At 36.7% G+C, this 22,621-nt stretch overlaps 1 protein-coding gene across 1 annotated transcript in view; it reads right to left on the reverse strand.

Annotated features, from left to right (window-relative positions):
- Nucleotides 1–20,952, reverse strand: part of LOC108148616 (headcase protein) — an 82,160-nt gene extending 61,208 nt beyond the window's left edge. Inside the window, 1 exon segment of the mRNA XM_017275706.2 lies at nt 19,227–20,952. Coding sequence (XP_017131195.2) covers nt 19,227–20,476 — 1,250 coding nt within the window. The 5' untranslated portion in view covers nt 20,477–20,952.
- Between the last annotated feature and the right edge of the window lie 1,669 nt (nt 20,953–22,621).

Genomic DNA, 22,621 nt, shown 5'->3' on the forward strand with positions numbered 1-22,621 from the left:
GAAAAAGATAACAAAAAATGCACAGAGCTCAAACAAAGGAGTGGGCAAAGCGATATTTAATAAATTATTACACTTGGCTTGGACGAAAGAACAAATAAAAAATAATAATAATAAACTCGCAGCGCTTGACATGACTAATTGAGCAACCGGAGCGCTTTTGGAAAATGGTATAAAACACTCGGAAAACGCCCATGTATTAGAATTCTATTAGTGGCACCAGAGTCAAGACCAGCAGACAATGTCATCATCACAGACGTTATTAAGTGCAGGGTGTAAAAATAGATTTCACTCAATGCAATCCATAAATTACAAAGCGTTTAATTGTTATTCAAACAAATGCGAATAGCTAGAATATTTTTTTAATTACTGCAATATTCAATTAGTGCCATCTACATACGACTTAGCAAACTGTTCCGATCCATTTGCGATCGAACGTTCATCGATCCAATCGATATGTGCAGTGACATTTCATTAATTACGGCTAATTTGCTGCTTTCTTGGGCTTGAAAACGTTATGGAAATGCACTTAGGAAAACTTTATAACATTTTATATTGTTTGCGAAAAAATAATGATTTCATTATTGTAAAATGTCCTTCTTATTAGCAAAATAGGCAGATTTATCAAAAAAATAAGCAAATCACGAAAACTTTTTAAAGCATCTATAACCCAGGGTATTAGTTGAAAGGGAACTATATTATTTTAAATAATTACTGATTAAATTTTGAAAATTCCATTTTTTCCGTGCACAAATATTGTGCAAGCTAGGGAGTGAATCATTTGAGTCATTCGATTGAGCAGCTTTAGTGGTTGTTGTTGTTGCTTATATAGCTATTTGCCATTTTACTGTTAGAGCGACAACAAGTTGACTTAAAAGTGCATTGCAATTTCTAGCTAAACGCAGCAACAACAATAACAATAATAATAGTATGATGTCAGCAATTCATAGTTGAATCAATAAAGTGAAAGAGACGGTCATATATGGGGGTGGTGGTGAAAGAAAGAGAACACATTCTCATTGTGTGGGCGACAAGTTCAATTTGGTTTCATTTAAAGCCCGAGAATGAGAGAAAATATAGAAAATGAGAAGCCAACGGCACACAAGCAAATCTTTTTTTATTTTTTATTTATTTGTTTTTTTTTATAGGTAATTCACAATAATTGTTAACAATGACGTTAGTTCGCGCGGTGCTCGCTGAGGCAATTTAAATGCAAATAATTTTGTAAGAAATTTACATGGTTTTAAATTTGAATATAATTACTCAAATTAGACGCCGGGCCAAATCAACGAGCATATGGACAAATTGCCTGGAAAGCCCACGCCCACAATTGCCCACTTGTTGAGCTTTCTACTTCAAACACTTAAAAATTCATTTTGCAACAATCACACACAGAGAGCGAAAGACAAAAGCAAAAGCTACAAAAAACGAGGTTCAACAAACGCAAAATTGTGCAAATCGCAACAAAAAAAAAGGTAAACAACAAAAGAAACAACCACAACTAGGCAATTGTTTAAGTAACTTGTAACAGAAGCAGACAAAAACGAATTTATTTGCCATTGCAGCAGCAGATGATCAAAAAGAAGCAGCAGGGAAAATGACGTGAACAGTGTGGTAACATTCTTCAGCTATTCCAAATAATTAAACAACATAAATTCACAAATGAAATTTTGTTTTAAATAAACATTTTGTAAATTAAAATTTTGTAAATGAACCTTTTGTAAATGACTATTTTATGAATTAGAATTAATCTTTTAAAATTGAACAGTAGAATTCTACTATTGCACATTACCTAAGTAAACATTTTAATTAATTTTTGAAGACTAAAATTGTTTTATCCAGAGCTGTTGTTTAAAATGACAGGTCGAATCACCTAATTCCGTAATTTTGTACCACTATACCTTTGCTACCGATCGCTAATGAAGATGATGTTGCAAAGAAGCGAACACGGGTAATAGAAAAATAACGGTCGTTGGCAGCTGCCAACTGAAAAAAAAGGGGCGTGGCAAACAGAAGCAGAAAGAGATGGCAACAAGGAGATTGCATTCAAGTTACTCAAATTGAAAGCGAATTTGCTTTCCATTTCAGCTTCGCTGCAGTTTCAAAATGAAAATTTTCAGGGTGACAGGTGCTTCGAACTAAAAAACTAATTTAAAAATACTTAAGGCAGAGTTTCGTTTTTGTTCTCACGCTGCGAGGGACAAAACTCGAATATAATAATATGAAAAAAAAACTTGCCCAACACGCGCACGAAATTTTAAGCACATTTTATTTGCTATTATTATGTGGATTTTGTTTGCTTTTGTTTGAGTTTTTTCTTTTCACCCACTTACCGCAGGAAACGTGCCAAGATCGACGGTGCCTCAGCCCTCTTAAAAATAAACAAAATTAATATGCAATTAATCGCCCATCACAAAGGAACATGCTGCCAATACAAATACACGACAAAAAAATAAAAATCTAAAAAAATAAAAACAATTGCTGTACGTGCACATGTCGCTCGAAGAAGAGGAAGAGACATGATAAACATCTGAAACAGCTGAAAAGTCACCTACTCACAACGCATAGCCCCAAAAACAAAAAAAAAGAGGAAAAAACAAAACCAAATCGAAGCAGGCCAAAAAAGCAGAAAATCAACAAAAAATCACAAGGGGAAGACCTGAAGTGCCGCACCCTAAAATGTGTCAAAGATCAACTGTCAAAAATCGTCAGACAACGACGATAGCAATAAACAAGACACAAATGTTGAACAGAGAAAAAATATGCAGTTTTTTAGCTGGATATTTCAAAATTTTTAATTGAGTAGACCATTAAAATAGAATTTATAGTTATTTTAGTATAAATAGTATATTCTTTAGATACCATCATCTTGGCAATACCTAGTTTTTAAAATTGTTATATATAAATATAATAAATCCCCAAAAAAACCTACAAAAAACTTTTTTTCAGTGTAAGAAAATAAAATAAATAGAGGAGAGGGGGTTTCAACAGAGCAGGAAATCAACAGACACCAAAATGCAATTGAAAACGAAACTGCAAAAATCAGAGAGAAAACATTGCGCCGTGAGAATATTAATTTTGGAATGGCAGATTGGCCGAAAACTTGTTCGACTCTTTATCTCATGTGAATAATCGGGTTTTCTGCGGACGTAGGCGTGGGCGTGGCAAAAGGTTAAGCCAAGTGACCAGAAGATGGCGCCAAGAAAGAAACCCCAAGCGAAAACAAAGCCAAACCATTGATCGCGGCAAACAACCAACCGCAGAACAATTGTCAATATAATTCCTCATTAATGGTTAGCTAATGAAAGGGATCCATTCTTCTGCTCAATGCAAAAAAAAAAAAAAATCTTGTAAATGAAAGTCAAAGTTTAGTCCTGATAAGGCGTCGATGTTTGCTCAAGTGCCCGCTGCAGCTGGAAAAAATCGATAATGTCCGGCCCCTTTCCTTTGTTCAAATCTCTTCTTATCAAGTTCCAACCTCAAGCCTTGAGCCTGAAAACTTTGCAATGTATATACACACAGCTGTGTTTAAATTACTAGCACCAAAGATGTCAAGTACTTGAAATGCAATCGTTTTTCCAATTTCATATCGATCCAAATTGTGGGTGTGTATAATTTTCGAATTTTATTTAATCGATGTTGTAGAATTTATTTTTAAAAGTTATGTAAATGTGTAGTTTTTAAGTGGGAGCTGTACAAGTCGGTGCCTTAATACCCCCAGATATATTTTCGTCCCCCAGTTGTACATATATATGACAGCTGATCTTTTCAAGTGACCCACTTAGCGTGTATTTGTGTACTTTCCTTTTCACAGCCCTCAAATAACAATGCAAGTCTTTTGTGACCACAATATAAAGTTTGTTTCATAAATATTTGCAGCAACATCAGCAGCAACGCGAGAAAACGAAAATTAAAATGAAACTGAAACTGAACAATTTTCGGCCTTTTTTCAGAGTCTCTTTATATTTTTGGGTCTGTATTTTTAGAAAGTGCGTGCGTAATTGAAGTTTTAGTCGCTTGGCAAATAAATTGCCGCAGCCAAGTCAATAAATTAAGCAAAAGCAGGCGGCACAAACTCAGGGCAGCGCTGCAGCAGAGTTGCGGCAGCAAAAAGCCGACTGCAAAATTACAATTCCAACTGCACTCGAGGCGAATGAACGCAATGCAACGCTCTGCTGACGCTGACGGCGACGCCGACGTCGCTGCCGGCAATGCACTTTGCCAAGGACAGATCCATTGAAAAACGGCGAAGCAACGAGTCTGTTGCAATGACTGCATCGCGCGCCCGCATACACAGAAAAAAAAAACATTTGGGTTTTAAAAAATCAAATTTTTCTTAGCATAACGATATAATTCTTAAGGATAAAAAAATTTAAAAATATTTTAAATGGTATGCCAAATTAAAAGTAAGTAACATAAACTGATGAAAAGGAAAAATCATCTGTCAAAAAAAAATATTTGAAAAAAAAACTTACATTCTAATTTTAAGTCATAACCGAATTGTTGATATTACTTACTACAAAAAATATGTTATAATAATATTGTTGGACATTAATGTTGAAAATATAAATCATCTTAAAATTCGGTCAAATATTATACAATCAGTTTTAAGTACTATACCTATTTTGGAAATTAAAAAAAAAAATTTTCAGTGCATCTGTGTGCCTCGTGTACCTCGTTTAGTATATGTGCGTTTAATTTATAAATATAATTAATAGAATTACACGGCGTTCGAGCGCAATATTGACACTGATATCGTAGGCTTTCGCTCTATTCCCGCTCGCTCGCTCACTGAAATCTACTCTTCTTTCCCATAGTCGTAGTCGTAGTTTAATGCCCGCTGAAACAAAGCTCCAAGGTTACAACAACAACAGAAGAAGCGGTAAAATAATAAAAATAATGCAGGCAGAGCTTAAGAAATCGGTGAAACATCAAAAGCATACAGGGTTGGATGATGATTGGTGATTAAAAAAAAGTGGGAGGTCGCAGAAAAACCTTTATAAAACAGGAAAGAAAGATCAGGGATTTTTTTTGCACGACTTTTGCTAGTTCTAAGTTAAACAAATTTGTTGTGTTGTTTAAAACTACAGGCAGTCCTTTACGAGACTATGTACAAAAAATTAAATACATTTTTTAAGACATTTACAAAAATAAATGTATTATTTAAGTATTATATTTTAGTTTTAGTTCAAGAAGTTTGACTGTATTTTTGAGTGGTTGTAGGGGTAGACAACTATTCCCGGTAGACCCACTATTTCCGAATGCTTTGTTTTGGTATTTCACTTTGCCGATTTTATTTATTCGTGGCACGTTCAAGGCTTCCCTAACTCCCCACCCACTGAGCTTATCTAGTTGGATTTTTCTTTATTTTTTCTACACTTGCCACTGGTTATTTGCTAACTAGAAATTGACAGTTAAATGGATGGTTCTTTTTCCATGGCTTTTTTAAAAAATATATATATATTAATTCGTATTTCTATGCATTTTCCACTTGGCTGTGCTTTTTATCAATATTCAATATGCAAATGCGAAAAGAAAACTAAAAGTTTTTTTTGTCAACTAGTTTGGATGGTTAATTAAAAGTCATAAATTGTCGCCTAACGCAATGTGAATATTTCATAAAAATTTGCCGGTGTACACTTTGTTATTACTTGCGTAAAATGGGAAAATGGATGTGGAAAAAGGGGCGTGGCGGCATGTGTAAAGTGCATTTACCTCCCAGTGCAATAAATAAATAAAGCAAAAAGAAGCAATAAAAACAACGGGCGTGTGATTGACTTCAATCCAATGCGTGGCACGTTTTTTTGAGCAATCGCTTCGCATTTGGTTAGAGAAAAAGAGAGAGAAAGGTAGTGAGTCCGCGAGATATTGAGCTACGCACACAATTTTTTTGCACTGAACAACTCGTTTCAAACGCGTTTTTCTATGGCCAATTTCAGCGATCGAGCGGATCGGATACTCTGGCGTATGAGTAATATTTCTCAGCGGCTAGCAAGTTAATTAAATGCAATAAGCGAAGGATGGGGTGAAATTAAAGAACTTGTACAAGGAAATCGTTGAATCATCACTTGTAAAATCATCATAAAAGCCTGCGATTTTATTAGAAAATATATTTAATAAACGACTGGGGAATAAAATTGACATGAATAAATCTTAAATATCCACGCAAAATCTAAAAAAAAAATCAATTTAATGTGAATTTTTTTTGTATGCTTAAAATGTGGAAAATATAAAAAGGCATAATAAATAAGTTTTAACAAATTACTTAAATTGTTAACAATTAATATAAGCTAACCGTTGTAGAATAATTATTTTTCAATTAACAATGAACATTGAAATCGATGTGAAGCTATTTAAATAGCAATAAAAGAGGAACTCAAAAATGCCATAAAAATTGAAGTCTCAAAACTGAAATTAAAACTGCAGTATGATCGCAAAGCAAGTCGCTTTTTTCATTTCATTCGCTTTTGTTTTACTTTATTTTGTTGTGCTTTTGACATTTTTGTTTCTGTTTATTTGCTGATATTTTTTGTCGTTTTTGTTGTTTTGCTGAGCGCTTACGAATTTGGCAACTGCGAGTCAAATTTAATTTGACAGGCCGCGTAATGAACGAAAAAAGAGAAAAACCAAAAGTTGAAAACTGAAAAACGGCAGCTGGCAGCCAAGTGGCCAAAAACAAAGCTTTTTATGGCCAAAAAACCGAATTTGAGCTTTGACTTTTTTTTTGTATATGCAATATTCGATTTGGATTTTCCTCGGCCGTTTTTCCATTGGCAAAATGCAAATCAGCGAGGATGACAATCCGAATTTAATGACGACAATAAACAATTATTGAATAATTGAAACTGACTAGGGGTAAATTGATTTGTGGATGCAAACTGCACAATGGCCACACAAAACTGTAATCATAAAAGAGCCAAAGGACAGCAAACAAAAGAGGGGAAAATTAAGGAAAAGCCAGACGAAACAAACAAAGCGGAAAAATGTTGACAAAACATGAAAACCAGCACAGCAAGGGCAACGAAAAAAAAAAAAAAAAAAAAACAAGAAAGAGTTGCGACCAAATTGAAAAATAAAAGTTACATATTAGCCAGACGACAGCCAGCCATAAAGTTGAATGAATGAAATGTCTGGCGGCTACGGCTACCATTCCGACTTTTCCCGGCACAAGTTGAGTGCTTGCGAAGAGGAAGGACGACAGTTGATCGGGTAATTAGCGTGTCTGACCTTCTGCCCGCACCGGCCCGCCTCCCACTTTATCTTATATATAAATCACAATAGGGGAGAGGTCCTCTGTGTGGCACCTCTGGGGCCACTTGATATGGCTCTCGGAAAGTGTCTGCCAAGATGGCGCCAGGATAATTCGCTTCGAGTAGCGAGAAATGGAAATTGATTGCCGGCATTTGAATATTTTATCGATTGAGGGGACGCAGCTCAAAAGGACCTTTGTGTGGGTGCCGCAAAAGCTGACTTCAAAGCTTATTTAAATAAAGTTAATCCTTTGAAAATTTAATACTAATTCCTATTTAATCACTAAATGAGGTTGAACAATTCTTATTTCAAATTAAAAATAAATTATAATTTAAGGGACATAAAACAAGGGGCTTAAAAAAAACTACAAAGTCAAAGTCACGAAAAAAATACCAAGCAAAGGAATAAAAAACGAGTTAAAAAGAAAAACCTCCCGCTGTGAGAGAAGCCTTAGAAAAACGAGGATGACAAAAAAACCAACTTCAGCTTAAGACAGCTTTAAACCAAGTGCAGTCACTAACACTGTAAAAAATATAGGGTTGGGTTAACTGCAAACCACCTCTGTTTGCCACACTTAAGAAGCTTGCTCAGCTGCCTGGGTTCAATATACAAAATAAACTTGAAAAATGTATTCAATTAAAAAAGTTTTCACTTGCAACACGCTGGCACCTCTTGGCCCTCAGCCTTTTAGCCTTTTTTTTTTTTTTTTTTTTTTTTTTGTTCTTTTCGCAGTTATACGAGTTCTTTGCAAAGTTGGCAAGGAATGCTCTGCATAACTGTAAATGAGCCAAGACCGGAGGCAGGAGGGCGTGGCAACCACATTGCGGTTGCCTTCTGTCTGAGCTTCAATTCCCCTCCTTTTCGTTTCCTTTTGTCTGCGCCTGCTTAGCATGTAAATAATGTGCACGAAATTATGAATGCAGCTAATTAGCAAGGCAGCAGACGAGTCCTGGATCCTAGGATCCTCTTTTGTTAGCCAGCTTTTCTTGTTGCAAGCTTCTGATGCACAGCGAGAAAAATCATACATATAAGAAAACAGTGGAGTTTGGTGTCTTAATAAAGTTCAGCGATTGGAGAATAATTTTGTAAAAAAAACTTGCTTACATTTGTAAACAAAGTTGTTTAAAACTTAGTAACAAGTTTGATCAATTTCTGTCTATTGTACTATTACAAATCTATTCCAATCGCTCAAAATTAAAGATTTTCTGCCTTTGAGCTAATGTTTTAAAGAACACATTTTTTTCTAGTGTTTAAATTCATTATGTCATTGAACCGTTAAACTGCACTTAAATGCTAGCCACTTGTTTTTTGTTTATGGCGCCACGGGGAGCGTTTAACTTAAAGAGTCGACAAATAATTCAGAGTTCAGGGAGCTGCTCCCCGAGAAAACCCCATCTCTGCACATTAATCACCCTCCCACCTGTCCGTAAAGCTAAAGTTCTGCGTTTGCCACTTGCCGCGATTTATGGCCTCTGCACTTGAGAAGGTGGAAACTTCACTTACCTGCAAAGAAAAGAGAAAATATATTAAGGATTAGTTTTGAATTGATTGTAAGCAGTTGTGATAAACTATTAAATAGTGTCAAATAAAAATAATTCCATGTAATACAAAGTTTACTTTAATGTTTATTATTAGTCGTTAGTTTAAGTCTTCATTTGTTACTTAGCATAAGGTCAAATAAACTAACTAAGTAAAAGCTGAAACAAATCCCGTCCTGTTCTGGGCTTGTTTATGGTCCTAGGCCAAACCTTGACAAGTTCAACTGTTGATAAGAAAACCCTTCACCCTGCCCCTGAAATAAAAATAAAAAATTTAAAAAAGAGTTGAATGTCAGGCTGCTCAGCAGATGCTACCTTAAGATTAAGACCCCAGAAACTTCAGCTTGACAACGGTTGCTCAAGGCTTTTGTTTTGCCTGAATTTACGTTTAAACATTTCTTGCTTTTTTCCTTGGCTTCTTTGTACAACCATTTTATCGCGTGCATAAACAAGATGCGGGACAGAAACGAGAAAAAATTGTATAAAAAACGAAACGAAGTCAACTCCAAACTGAATTTCAGGTTTACTACAAAGTCATGCAACACGGTCATGTGCAACCATCCCCCTTCTCTTTCTCACCCGCACTTTCAAGCGGCATAAACGCTGTCAGTCGAATGCTGCAAATTATTGCAGGACATTTGCCCAAAAGGCCAAGGGGTAAACAATTTTTAGCTTTTATTTATTTAACAGCAACAGGCGAAGAAGGTTAAACAACCACAACAAAAGAAAGTGAAAAAGATAAACAAGAAGGGGTTATGAAAATTCGAATACCCTTCGAGAATTACATTTGCATCAAGATAAAGTAAACCAAAAACCTGATGTTATTATTTATTTAGCATATACAGAAAATATCAGTTTTAGTATGATTTTTGGTATTGTAATCTATTTTGCAAAATTAAGCTCAAAAATTTTTTTTTTAAGACAATACAATTAATCCTTTAATCAAAAGACTTATTTGAAGAGTATTGGAGACAATTTCAACACGTAGACCATAAAACCCGTACATCAACAACAAAATTGCGAGTAAAAGAAGGCAAAATAAGAAAAAGAAGCTGCAATATTATCAGTCAAAGCAATTACAAAAGCATCGACAGCAACAGCTTTTATTATAAAGTATTCAGGGCTTTCGATTTTCCAGGTCAGCGAGGAAACAGGAACGAGGACAGAAAGCCACAAATCGAAGGCGAGAACTGTAAATATTTATTTATAGGCCTTATTTTTGGGTATGTATTTTGCGCCGTTTTTTTTTTTTTTTTTTTTTTTGACTACACTGGAGTGTCACTTTCTTTCGCTTTTGACCATTTTCAATTTATGTATTGTATTTTTATTGATTTAAATCTCAGGCAAATGCAGTTTTTTATTGCACTCACATTTTTAATAAAACGAAACGAAAGTAAAGTTGATCGAGGCAATGGCCATGCCATATCATCGATAAAATTTCCCCCCGAATCACTTCGTGCCCCCCTCAATAAATGTTGCATTTTTATTATCATTTGCTGCTGGCTGTCATCAGGTGGAGAGAAGAAGATGAAGAAGAAGGGAAAAGGAGTTGCACTCGAAAGTGAAAGTTAACTTTTTAAGGCAGAGAAAAAAAAAAATAATACTTCGCTTAACACATGTGTGTGCTTCGTTTCTTTCTTTTGCTCTCTTTTGGCCCCCACCCCACCTCTTTCTTTTCGAGCCCAATTTTCGTTGATTAGTTTTTGCTTTAATTGAATCAGCGACAACATTTTGTCCGTTTAAGGTTGGACACACTGTAGTAGTTGGCCCCTTGCCGCTCGCTCTCCTGTTGCCACATTTATTTAACATTTAATTTTAATTGCCGCTGGCGCCACCAACTGCCCAAGTTCAATAAACTTGTCTTAGTTGCTGCTGCCGATGATGATGATGTTGGTCGATCGATGTGGCATGCTGCAATAGATACGTTGCATTTTTCGCATGTGCAACGAGCCTTTCAGCAATTGCCGCCACACAATGAAATGAAGCCATTCCCCTTCCGATTTTATTCGTTTCGTTTCGATCCGCTTCGATCATCGGATATCAAAAGCAAGCGATCGTTGCCCCAAAGAGTACGGCCTGCATGTTGCACACTTTATATATATGTTTATATATAACTGTGTGTTATTGTTAATTACTAATATCGGTGATTGGGTTGCTCGGCAGCAGCGCACAATATTGAACGCAGATATAATGGCGTGAGAAAGTTTTTGTTTTGCGACACTGTGGGAGTGGATAACTTGGGATATGGATTTTAAAAGGTCAATAGTCCAGAAAAAAACTATTATTTCATTTTTAGCCAAGAAAAGGTAGTTTTAAAAAAGTTCCAAGTTCTATACAGCACTAAAGATAAAATATTATGCATAATTACTTTTAAACCTAAAGGAAGGTTAAAAAAAAGTCCCACGTTCTATAAAGTAGAACAGATTTTAGTGTGTAATATTTTTCACAAGAATCCATTTCACTTCCTTCTAAACGTGCAAAAACCTCATAAATATTCTATACACATATTTTGCAGTTCTTTTTCTTCTTTACTCTCCGTTTCCTTACACTTTTTTCTGGGCCACAGGAAATGAATTTCGCCTGATTATCCTGCAATTAGCTTAATTCCATTCCACACTTTTTCCCATTCCGTCATGCGATTAAGAAACTTGGTGTGCCTTCCTTTTGTTTCGTTTTTCTCCCCATTTCCTTCGTTTTTTATTTTTGCGATTTTTTAAACCTTCCGCTAATGATCTGTCACGCCCTGGGGCAAACGCATAAAAATGCATTTGGTGTCGTCGCCTCCGAAATAAAAAAAATGATAAAAAGCCAAAAAAGGGGCAGCGACAAAGGAAGAAGCTGACGAAGAAAACCTACAAAAATGCATTTATTTATTTGCGGCGGTTTGATCGTAAAAATAATTTGCTTTTATTGCCCAAAACGGGGCAAATGATGTTGCCGCTGTTGCATGCACCCAAAAATGTGGGGAGAAAAAAAAAACTTAAAGCGTTTTATGTCCTCGTCATGCTGCCTGAAGTCGGGACCTTTTGAGTCTCCACCACTGAGCCCCCTATATCTTTATTTTACTTTATTTTATTTTTTCCCTTTTTTGGTCTGCAGCAAATCAACGCCTCAAGCTTCGAATTTTATATTTATTTTCGTTCGCTGAGAGCCATTGACATTTGCCGGACCGCCCAGGCACTTATTCAATTAAACAAAACGCAATTGTTGTTAACACGAAACAAACACAGCACTCCATCTCTTTCGACCGGTATCCCTATCTCTTTCGTTCGCCTGTGGCATATTGTCCCTATCCAAAGTCATGAAGCGTCAAATTGTTATGGCCAAAAGATGGAAAAGATACAAATGGCAACGGTTATCGCACAACAAGCGCAATCAGTCGTGTCGCAGGAGCTGGATAGAGATAGCTATAGTTTGGAGGAAAGAAAGAGTGAGAGAGCGAGAATGGGGACAGACAACCAAAAAACAAGCAACAAACGGGCAAACTAAATGGGCGGGGTAAGCACTTGCCTGAGTGCAACTAAATAGATATTATATAAGCATAAAGAATATGTTTGCCTTCAGCTACGCACCCACAAAAGAAAAAACCAGCTTTAGCTACTACAACAAAATGTGAGAAAAATGTTGAAGCCTTTGGACTTAAAAATACCACGCACACCATCTCAAATCGTTTTAACTCCATATAGTATCCTACAAAGCATGAGGTTTATATCTATGCAATTGTGAGAGGTATATTGAATCATTTTCAGGAATGATATGATACGTTAAATCTTAAATTTCTATATACCTAACTTCTCACCAAGAAAACAGGGTATTCCAAATGGTAGAAGGAGAACTAAACAAGCTAATAATCATAAAACCAAATGACTTTGAACGGCGTCGAAACGTTCTCGGCGCTTGTTGTCCTTTGACAGGATGCATGGAGCAGATGAAGAAAAGGAAACTGCAGAAGAGGAGGAAGAACCCGAAACCGAGACGGGTAAAGCGTGAAAAATAAGATGAAAAGCAGGGCAGGAGGAATCATCAACATTATCGTCAGAGTGACGATTAAAATTTAAGCTTCATTTGTTGCTCTTGTCTGACTCCTTTTAGAGTATGGGGGAAGGAAAAATAAAAGGGAGTGATTGAGGATTTATCATGGCTAAGCAAAAGAAACTGTGATTGAGTAGGTGTCAAAACTTGGACGGGGAAATGGAAAGATGGCAAGGGTTAAAGTGTTGCAAAAACTGCAAGACTGTCAATTTTCAATTTGCCCCTCCACATTTCACATTTTATTTTCTTCCCCTTACCAAACTAAAATTGCAACTAATAAACAAATAAACAAGAGTCAAAAAATAAGGAAAAAGAACTGCATGCGACACAAATTGCAAATGCAACACAAAATCCCCATAAAGTTCAGGGGGCACCACGCCCACAAAGAGCTGAATGCATTCGCAATCAGATTGAATGGCGAAATAAAGGGGGAGAAAGAGGGGAGTTTCATCAGGGACAGGGTCACGGGCAGCAGACAAACGCCGAATGTGGAATCGTTTTAATGGATATCAAATAGGAAACAAAACAAACATTCCCACACAAATATGCACATACAATGCAGTCCAAATGCATAAAAGACACTCAACGAAAAAAAAAAATGGTTGTGAGGTAAATATTCAAAATATGAAAAGATTGTTCCTCCATTTTCTTTCGTGTTTAAAATATTTAATATAATTTAAAACGTTCTTATATTACATTTTAATAATTAAGAATGTATTTATTCAACAAAAGGAGTTCCCCAAAAGCATTCATCCCGTTATCAAATATTTATGCGTTACCCCTTTTTTTCTTTCAGTACACTCCGATAGGATCCCAACTGCAGCTAGAGAGTTCCAATCAGAACTCCAGCTGGGGCCGAAAGAGACCGACAGATAAGGCGAGAGTGAGAGAAAAGAAGGAGCAGGACAACAGTTTTGTTTCATTTGCACAAACATTTCATGTTTTGTGTTCCTGTTCTGTTTTCTGTTTTCTTTTTTACTTCTCGCTTTTCAACGTGTTCATCCACGCCCCCTCCACCCACTCCACACCATACCTTTCATCCTTGCTCTTTCATTTCGCCAGGCTCGTTTTTACTGTTTCCACTCCTTTTTTCACTTTTTTTTTGCACGTTGCGTTTTATTTTTGTGTCTGGCAGCTGCTCGACAACAACAACAATATTGATTGCAATTTCAGCCTGCAGTGGAAAAAAGGGGGTGAGAAGGAGTTGGGGTTCTCTTTCTCATTTGGCTGAATGGCACAGCACAAAAGCCTAAAAGCACACACACAGAGACAGACGTGGGGCAGACAGATAAACACTCACACACCTAAAGCTTGGCTTATGAACCAACAGACGACAGCATGCTGGCAGAAATGGGGAAGCAGTGCGCAAGCAGTGAGAAAGCAGAAAAAGTGCACTGACGAATACCATTTAGCTCTTAAGATAATAGGAACAAATTATTCTTTTTTGCTAGACAAGAACCTACTAATTAATCTGAGCCAACTTTTTCGAAATAAGTAATCCGCGATACACATAAACTGAACGTTTTATATCAATCAAATAAAATTTTACTTTACTTGCTAAATTTAAGATATTTTTAAATCAATACCACATACTCTTATCTGAATTCAGAGTTTTTCGATTGCAATCGAAATAAAGAAAAAAGTTCGTAAAATATTAACTATTTTAAAATTAATAATTTTTTTAAATAACATTTTTCCCAATATTTTTCTGTGTAAATTTAAGTTCTGCATAAGAGAGTGAGATAGAGCGATGAGGAGAGGGACGGAAACTGCTGAGCCATCGAAGCCTTTAAAGTTGGCAAAAAGCCTGCGGATGGAGCCACACATGTGTGCATATATATGTATATGTATATATTTGTGTGGATACGGATGTGGGTGGTAAATGCAGAAGGTTCCAGGGAAAAAGGAAGAGGCGGAGATGGAGTTACCCTGGCATTGTCTGTTGGCAATGAAAATACGACAATAATGACGTCGAGGGAACTTTTCGCCGGAGAGTCATGCGCCGTTCGATAGGCGCCCATTGGACGTGTGTGTTTGTGGACTGCTGCAATGCACCAGATACAGTGGTTAACTATGTACATTTATTTTAAATAATTTTAAACCAGTTTCGATCTCCATTTTATAGAAATATTTATTCGATACCGCAATAGTTAAAAGAAGAATTCGAACTGAACCTTCAAACTATCTTCTCAAAATTCGGAAGCTATTAATATTGGTTTTATTCTAAAACCTAACGGCTTTTGTTTATATAAATTTCTTTATCTTGTTGCAACCACGGCACACACTCTGATGTGCATGTGCATATGTTTATTTAAGTTCCAGTGTGCGTGTCGTTTTGGCAAAGATTTCATTAATAGCTTATGCGGTTGTGAGGGCGGAGGACCAAGTGGAAAACGAGTAAGCAATGCATGCTTGATTTGATATTCAACAAAAGGTGAGTATTTCCCCGGACTCCCTTTTTGAATCACTCCTTTTCCCTAGGTAACTTTTTCCCTCTTCCATTTCTCCAACATTTCTCTTTCTGCCCACACATCGTTATACGCTTTAATTTGCAAATGGTTTTGCAGATTTGGTTGCGGTTTAAAATTTTGTGGGGGAGTCTGGCACAGTGGTCACCCGTTGTGATGAAACTACACAGCGTGTCCGCAACAAAGCTTTCTAAGAACAAAATGATGTCTGATGTGTCTGATGTGTCTGATGTGGCGCTGCTTTTAATGTTTCCTCAATTTGACAGTCCAAAACAATTGGTCGTTAATTGCTGTGGTTCCACCCCCGCCAAGGTCTTTTTAGGTGCCTATACTCAAATACACAAACAGAAAATACAAGTATTAATTTTCATTTAAGAAAAATTTATCAAATTTGATCCATTTTTATATATTAGAAAAATATATTCATATTTCAAGAAAGTAAATATGAAATGTTGGTTTAAAGATCGTTTCAATATGATAGCATTGCCAATTTTAGTCAAATATATTTTTGTAACTTCTCTAATTTTGTTCTGTGAATACTGTAAATTTAATGTATGCATATAGCCATCGAGATCCAAGTCGCACCATTTCATTTCATGCTCCGCCGCCCCCATCTACGTTTGTCTTTTGTTTTTTAATCATCGCCAAGCGAAATGTGAAATCAGACAGAACCTTTTTTTATATACGCTAAACTTTACAGAAAACCAAAAACAATCGGCATCGATATGGATGTAATGGGGTTCCGCGTTAATAAAAATTGTACAGTGCAGAAATTTATGCTTCAGTCTAGACGACAGTTTTTGGAACGTGCTCAATTATCGCAAAGCTGAGCGGGGGCTATGAAAACGGAGGGGAACCGGGAGAAAAACTAACGAGAAAAACAAAAACAGAATTTAAATGAAATTTTCGCAATGCCTCACGACTGCAATTCACTCATATTTACTACAGAACGCCTGCGACCAAAAGATAAGCTATGCACCGATATGGATATCTCTACCTCTTTCTTTCTCCCTTTAAATCTTCCGGTCTCTAACTATCTCACTTTCGTAGTAATAGTCACAACAACAAAAGTCGTGCGAAAGTTGTTAATTTTTGTTTTAGTTTTGTTTTTCACACCATATCACCACACTCGCTTAGGGATCGGCATATTGTCTGACGATTTGAAAACAAATAGTAGGCAATTGTTTTGGTCACGACTAGCAAAATACCTTATGTTAATTGAATAAGTTTAGGTTGTTGTGCAAGAATGTGAAACTGGTCGAAAACACGTACTGAAACTAATCAATATTAATAGATTAAAAGGTTTTCTTATCCTTGATAGTAATCAGGTCAGATCCAAAATAAGGATTGATCGAAGAACTATAAATAGATTGATAAAATCAAACATTTTTATCTGCAAAAATGGATTTAATGAGTAAGTATAATATTTCTTACTTAACCCTTTCTCTCCTTTATATACTCATAATACCCGTTATATTTTAAATTGCAAACTAGTCACACCCTTAAGACCCCCGTTGCGTTCGGTATGTAAATTCCAGACGCTGACTTTGTTGCTACTTTGACTTTATGGTTTTTAGTTGCAAATTGTTGTAGTATTTCTATTCTTGGCGTGCCTTTCGCAATTTATTTTCAGTTGTGCGCGATGTATTGTGAACGTTCGGGAAAGTATTGCGCCATTTCTAGAAGATGGGGTGAAAATTACAAATAATAGGGGAGAGGATATTACGCCTACGTGAGAATTTCGGGCCTACGGATTTGATATAATATTATGCAGACAACGAGAGAGAGAGAGAGAGAGAGAGAGGAGAACAGGAAGAGCTTTCTGCAAACAAGTTGGGAAACTGGAAAAGGCACAAAAACAAACCGACTTCCGCCTCATCCACCCACCGAAAATGAATACATAAAATGTGTCTTAACCTTGACATTGGACGCCAAACACAAAAAAAAAAAAAAGGAAAACACAAATATGCCGGCAGACAAAACAAGTTAAAAGAGCGTAAGAGAGAGAGGGTGAGCCAACACATTCATTCATTAAACAGAGACGGCACATTTAAAGGGAAAGGCGAGAACTTTTTTGCCTTTTTATTTTGCTCACCTTTTAAATCAGCAAAGTTTGTTTATCGTGGCAGCAACAACAACGACAATCAAAAGTACCAAGCAAAAATTAAATAAAATAAAAATGGGCTGCGTGTGGCGCTAAAAATAAACCCCAGTAAATGCAAACAAAACAAGAAATGAAAATTTGAAATAAAAAGTAAAAAACCAAGCGGCGATAAACAATTTTATGGACGTTTACTTTTGAATTAAACGCAAATCATCACAAATAAAAATGCTGATAAGCGAGAATGAAAAAGAATGCAAGAGGAGAGAAATTGAAGGCGTAGAGTGAAAAAGAGATATAAATGCAAAACAAAAACCATCAAAGAATAAAATAAAATAGTAATCGAATATACTCTTACAGTACAAAATATATTAGTAAGTATTTTCATTATCATACTTCTAATTCCTATTTGGATTTATATCAAACTTCTGACAAAATTGATTATACCTTATTTCAGGGTATAAAAACACACAAAAAAATAAGCAAATGTCGTAGCCTTGAAAGTGGGATGAACAGAGAGAAATATAGAGAGCGAAAACCAGAAGAATGAATGGAATTATGCCATAGAAGGCAAAACAAAGTTCTCAGCTAAAAAAGAGAGGGCAATTCAGCAAAAGAAAGATAGAGAGGGGTTGAGATTCTAAAAAACTTGATGATCGCGCGTCCAAAACAACAACAGAAAAAACAAAAAAAAAACAAAAAAAACGATCTAGTTCGTGTTCGTGTTTTTCTGTTTCTTTTGGCTCCTTCGTTACTTTTTTTTATCGCGATGAAATAAATAATATTTTTTTGGCTTTTGGAAACGGAAATATTAAAATTGGGCATTAAATAAATAAAAATCAAGAACACATGTGGTAAAAATACCATACGAAACATGTCTGTTGCTATATGGCAGCATATAAATTTCAATAATTTTTCATTTTTATGATTTATGAATAAAAGAAAATTCGCAGAACGAATGAGGGGCAGGAATTACAGAAAAAAGGCAGAAGCCTTGACCCAAAGCAACAAGCAAAAGATTAAAAAAAAGAGAAGAAGACTTTTGATAAAAGTGAAACACGCGAACGATCGGAAGTAAAGAGAAACATAATGGAACATGGGGAGACATAATGTCTCATCTCAATTTTTCTTCGCAAATAATACAAACCAAAAAACTTCCTTGAGAAGTAAAAGAATTGCAAATTACTCAGATAAATATTTAATATTTCTGCAAATATTGTCGGTATTTTGCAGCTGTTCAGCCATCAAGGTTATATAAGCTATGGAACCGGCAAACGAACGAAAAATGGGCAAACAAACGCGTCAATTGTTGATAACACTGTTCAACACGATAAAGACACTATGAATTTTAACCTGATATCGTATTGGAATTTTTAATTGATAAAACTTAGACCCACACGAATTTTGAGCGAAGAAATAACTTGAATATAATAAGCTCCTTACCCTTATTCGTTCAAAACGATATAAAATTCTATTGTAGCTAAATTTTCAAACAAAAATTAGAAAGAAACATTTAATTTGCAGCTGCGAAACTAATTCCAAGAACGTTTTGCCCCTTGCCTGGCCTTGTTGTTAAGTGTAATTGATAAAATTTTTGTGAATAAATATTGAAATTGCTCATGTGCCCCAGCCGCATGTTGGGGAATTTCGCCACACACATTTCAACATGCCCCTTGGCCCCTTTTTTCAGATTTTAACAAAGAAAATTGAACTCAAAGGCAGTTAATGCCGCATATAAATTTTCTTATTTTGTTTTGCATTTTCTTTAGTTTTCTTATAATTACTGAAATATATTCCAAATATTTTGAGAGCATCTTAGTAATTTATTTTAAGACTTACCGCACTCTCTCCGAATAAAGTTCGACCTCCTTGTTCTTCTGTTGCTGCACAAGTTGCTGCTGCTCGTAGCTGGCCAACGGCTTAAAGTTGCTAATATTGGCCAAAGCAGGCAAGTTCTGTTGCTGCTGTTGCTGTTGTTGCTGTTGTTGCTGTTGTTGCTGCTGGGGAGCAATCAGAAGGTTCTTCGAGAGACCCAATCCATTCTGCAGAAGATTGCTGCCGAAAGCGGGGCCCAAAGGTTGCATGAGCAGCGATTGTTGCTGCTGCTGTTGCAGCAATTGTTGCACTGGAGATACAGATATTTCTCCACTGGACTGCGAGGCCGATGGCGAGGTGGACCCACTGCCAGCTCCACTCGATGACAAACTACCAGCTCTAGCCCTTAAATCCAACCCCAGGACATTATTCGGATTGAGGATGTTGTTTAAAGTGGCCACCACGCTGGGTTGCAGGATATCCGAGGAGCCATTGCTGGCATTACCACTATTGGTATTACCATTGTTGTGGGGCAGACCCGAGCCAATAACACCGACGTTTGGATTGGGCGTTAGTCCGCCATAGCTGTTACCATTGTTGTTGCTTAGCGGGGTCTTGGAATTGCCACCTGCGTTGTTATTATTTCGGTTCCGCTTCTTCTTGGCCTTCTTCTTATCATCGTCCTCGCTGAGGTTTCCATTCAGGTTACCCCGATTACCAGATCCATTGAGGTATATTACGCCCTGAATGGTTGGTGCCACCCAGTCGAGATCCTTTCGCAGTTGTCCTCTGCCACATTTGCAGCTGCAGGCCTTGTGGACCAACTCGTAACCCTTTTTGGTCCACAAATGCTGAAGACGTTGCCTCTCCGACCAGGATCGAGCTCTGCCATTGGCCTTGAGGGTCTGCAAAACGCCCGCCTCCCAAAATTCGAAGCACTCGCGATGCATATATTGACCTGCACTGCAGTTCTCATTGTTGCACAGCACTCGTATGCAGTCCGCCAAGGATAACTCTGTCAGAGGTATCAAAGCATCCAATTTTCGACAATCTCCACTGGGTAGGCAGCAGCGAACCACGCCCCCTCCGACGCCCCCAGATCCTTGCATGGGCGCCATCAAGACGCCTGAAGAATTCGTGTTCTCCGCGTAGAACTGCAGCAATTGCTGCTGCTGCGTTTGGTGTTGCTGCTGCAACTGTTGCTGATGTTGTTGCTGCTGCTGCTGAGTGGTGTTGCCGCTGCTGCTGATGCTACTGTTGCGACGTGGAGCCATAAATTTGTGTTTTTATTCTAAATATGCACTCTTTGCGGCTAAAAAATTGCTTGGCTATCCCCGAAAATCCTCAATCTCTATTTTGGATCAGCATTTTTCGCAATATTAAAATTGAAAATATTGCTTGTTGATTTTTTTTGGGAACTTATGTTGTGATTTGTGGTCTATAAATGCCAAGAATGTATATTTATCGAATGTTTCCAGTGTTTTATTTTTGGAGGTTTATTTTTGAACCGATTTTAAAATATTTTTGAACTGATTTTGGTGAATTTCCAGTGATTTCGCGATTTTATTATTGTTTTGAAAACGAAACGAATTACAATTTTGTTAGTTATATTTTGGGGATTTGCTGTTTACTTTTGTTATGTTTTTGTAGATAATTTTGTATGAATTTAACTGATGTTTTTATTTTCGGAGATTTTCAGACAAAAGTCTTTCTTATTTTTGAGTCTATTTCTGGTAATTTTTTTCCGGTTTTTGTTTATTTTATTTGATAAAATTTATTTTTAGTTTGTATAATAAATGCCTTTTTTGTGTGATTTAAGTCAGAGAAATTTTAATTTTTGGGCTACTGTTAAGTTTTTTTAATTGCTTGATTTTTCGAGCGGATTTATATTTTTAACTTTGTAATTGCTTGTATTTTGTATTGCTTTTTAATTTTAGTGTTTTGTTATAAAACCGTACACCTCTTTCCGTGTGTATCAAAAATATTACGAAAAAAATTCCCGTTTATGCAGTCTGTTTTTTCTTAATTTTGTGTTGTACCTGAGCTGAGTTTATTGTTGTTGTAGAACGTTCAGTATCAAAAATTGTGTCTATTGTTTATCTTCGCTCTGTCTCTGTCTTTCTTTCACACACGCGGCGCCATGTTCGGCAATTTTTCACATTTTGCGTTGCTTTGCGGTTTGTTTTTATCGCCTCTCCTTTGCCGCTTTTTATTTTTGCCGGCTAAATGAAAGGGAAAAGAAGGAAAAACGCGAGACTTTGATGTAATAATTTCGATTGGAGATCGAACGGTCACTCCTAAATACAATATATCACTCCAAATCTTGTGTTAACGATTCCTCTCCAGTCCTCACGCACTATGCTAGTTTTAGTTTTAAGTTGTTTAGTTTTTTCCAATTCTTGCTCTGTTAACACAACCAAACCAGTTCGAAAGCGAAATACGAACTGTTTTTGTGTTCGTCTGCGAACAGCGTTCGAACGTCGGGCGTCTACGCGACGTCAATGTTGGCGTCTGCGCTGACGTCGGCGTCGCTGCCGCCTGTTGAAAACGTCGAACTAACAGAGAAATGTTAGCAAAACGCCGGATTAACAGAGAAATGTTTAAAAAAAAAACTGCGACAGCGTTGCGTCGCCACCGCTGCCGGCGTCGCTGCTTGGCATTGGCAGCGAAGTTGGATTTTTCTTTCCTTCGCTTTTCCACTTCGTTGTTGCTTTTTTTGGGGGTTGGTGGGTGGTGGTTGGCTGGTTTTCACTTTCCACCACCGCCGCCAACCGCTCGCTTTTCATTCGGCGGAAAATTCAACAGATTTTGGCGCTAAAAAGAGTAATGGTGGGGGAAAAAGGGGGATGGAAAATTAAGGCTGCGATTATTTCAGAACACCAGAAATTAAATGAAGTCTTTTTTTAAATAACTGTTAAATTTCATCTCTGTTAAAAGAGTTGTGTACATTAGAGATAGCTGTAGTTCATTTCATTACTTTTTTTTTTTAGTTGCTTAGATTAAATAAAACAATTTTAATTTGAATGTGTTTGTGCTTTACTTTCCAAAACATTTAAACATTTAGTTTGCGAAATAGTTTGATACTTCTCAGCAATTCGCAAAAATTCACTTTCGTTGCGGTTTGAAGCTGGTTCGAAGCGCGTCTGAAATCCATCGTTTCCCCTCCAACATGTTCGACTGCACTTCCACTTGGAACGTTGAACAAGTTCGCTCTGTCCATGCATAAATGAGTGCATTGGTGTTTGTGCAAAAAACCGGCAAAGTAAACAAAATGAAAACAGGGTTGCCGAGTCTCGAGATTTCGGAGCGCACTTTTGCTTTCCTTAGCTAATCTCTTAATTCCACTGGAAACGGAATAACCGTTTGCTGTCTCTCTTTGGCGGAACTATCCCTCTCGGTCGCACTCTTCGATTGCAATT

This window comes from Drosophila elegans, unplaced genomic scaffold, assembly GCF_018152505.1.
Source record: "Drosophila elegans isolate 14027-0461.03 unplaced genomic scaffold, ASM1815250v1 contig_476, whole genome shotgun sequence".
Lineage (NCBI taxonomy): Eukaryota > Metazoa > Arthropoda > Insecta > Diptera > Drosophilidae > Drosophila > Drosophila elegans.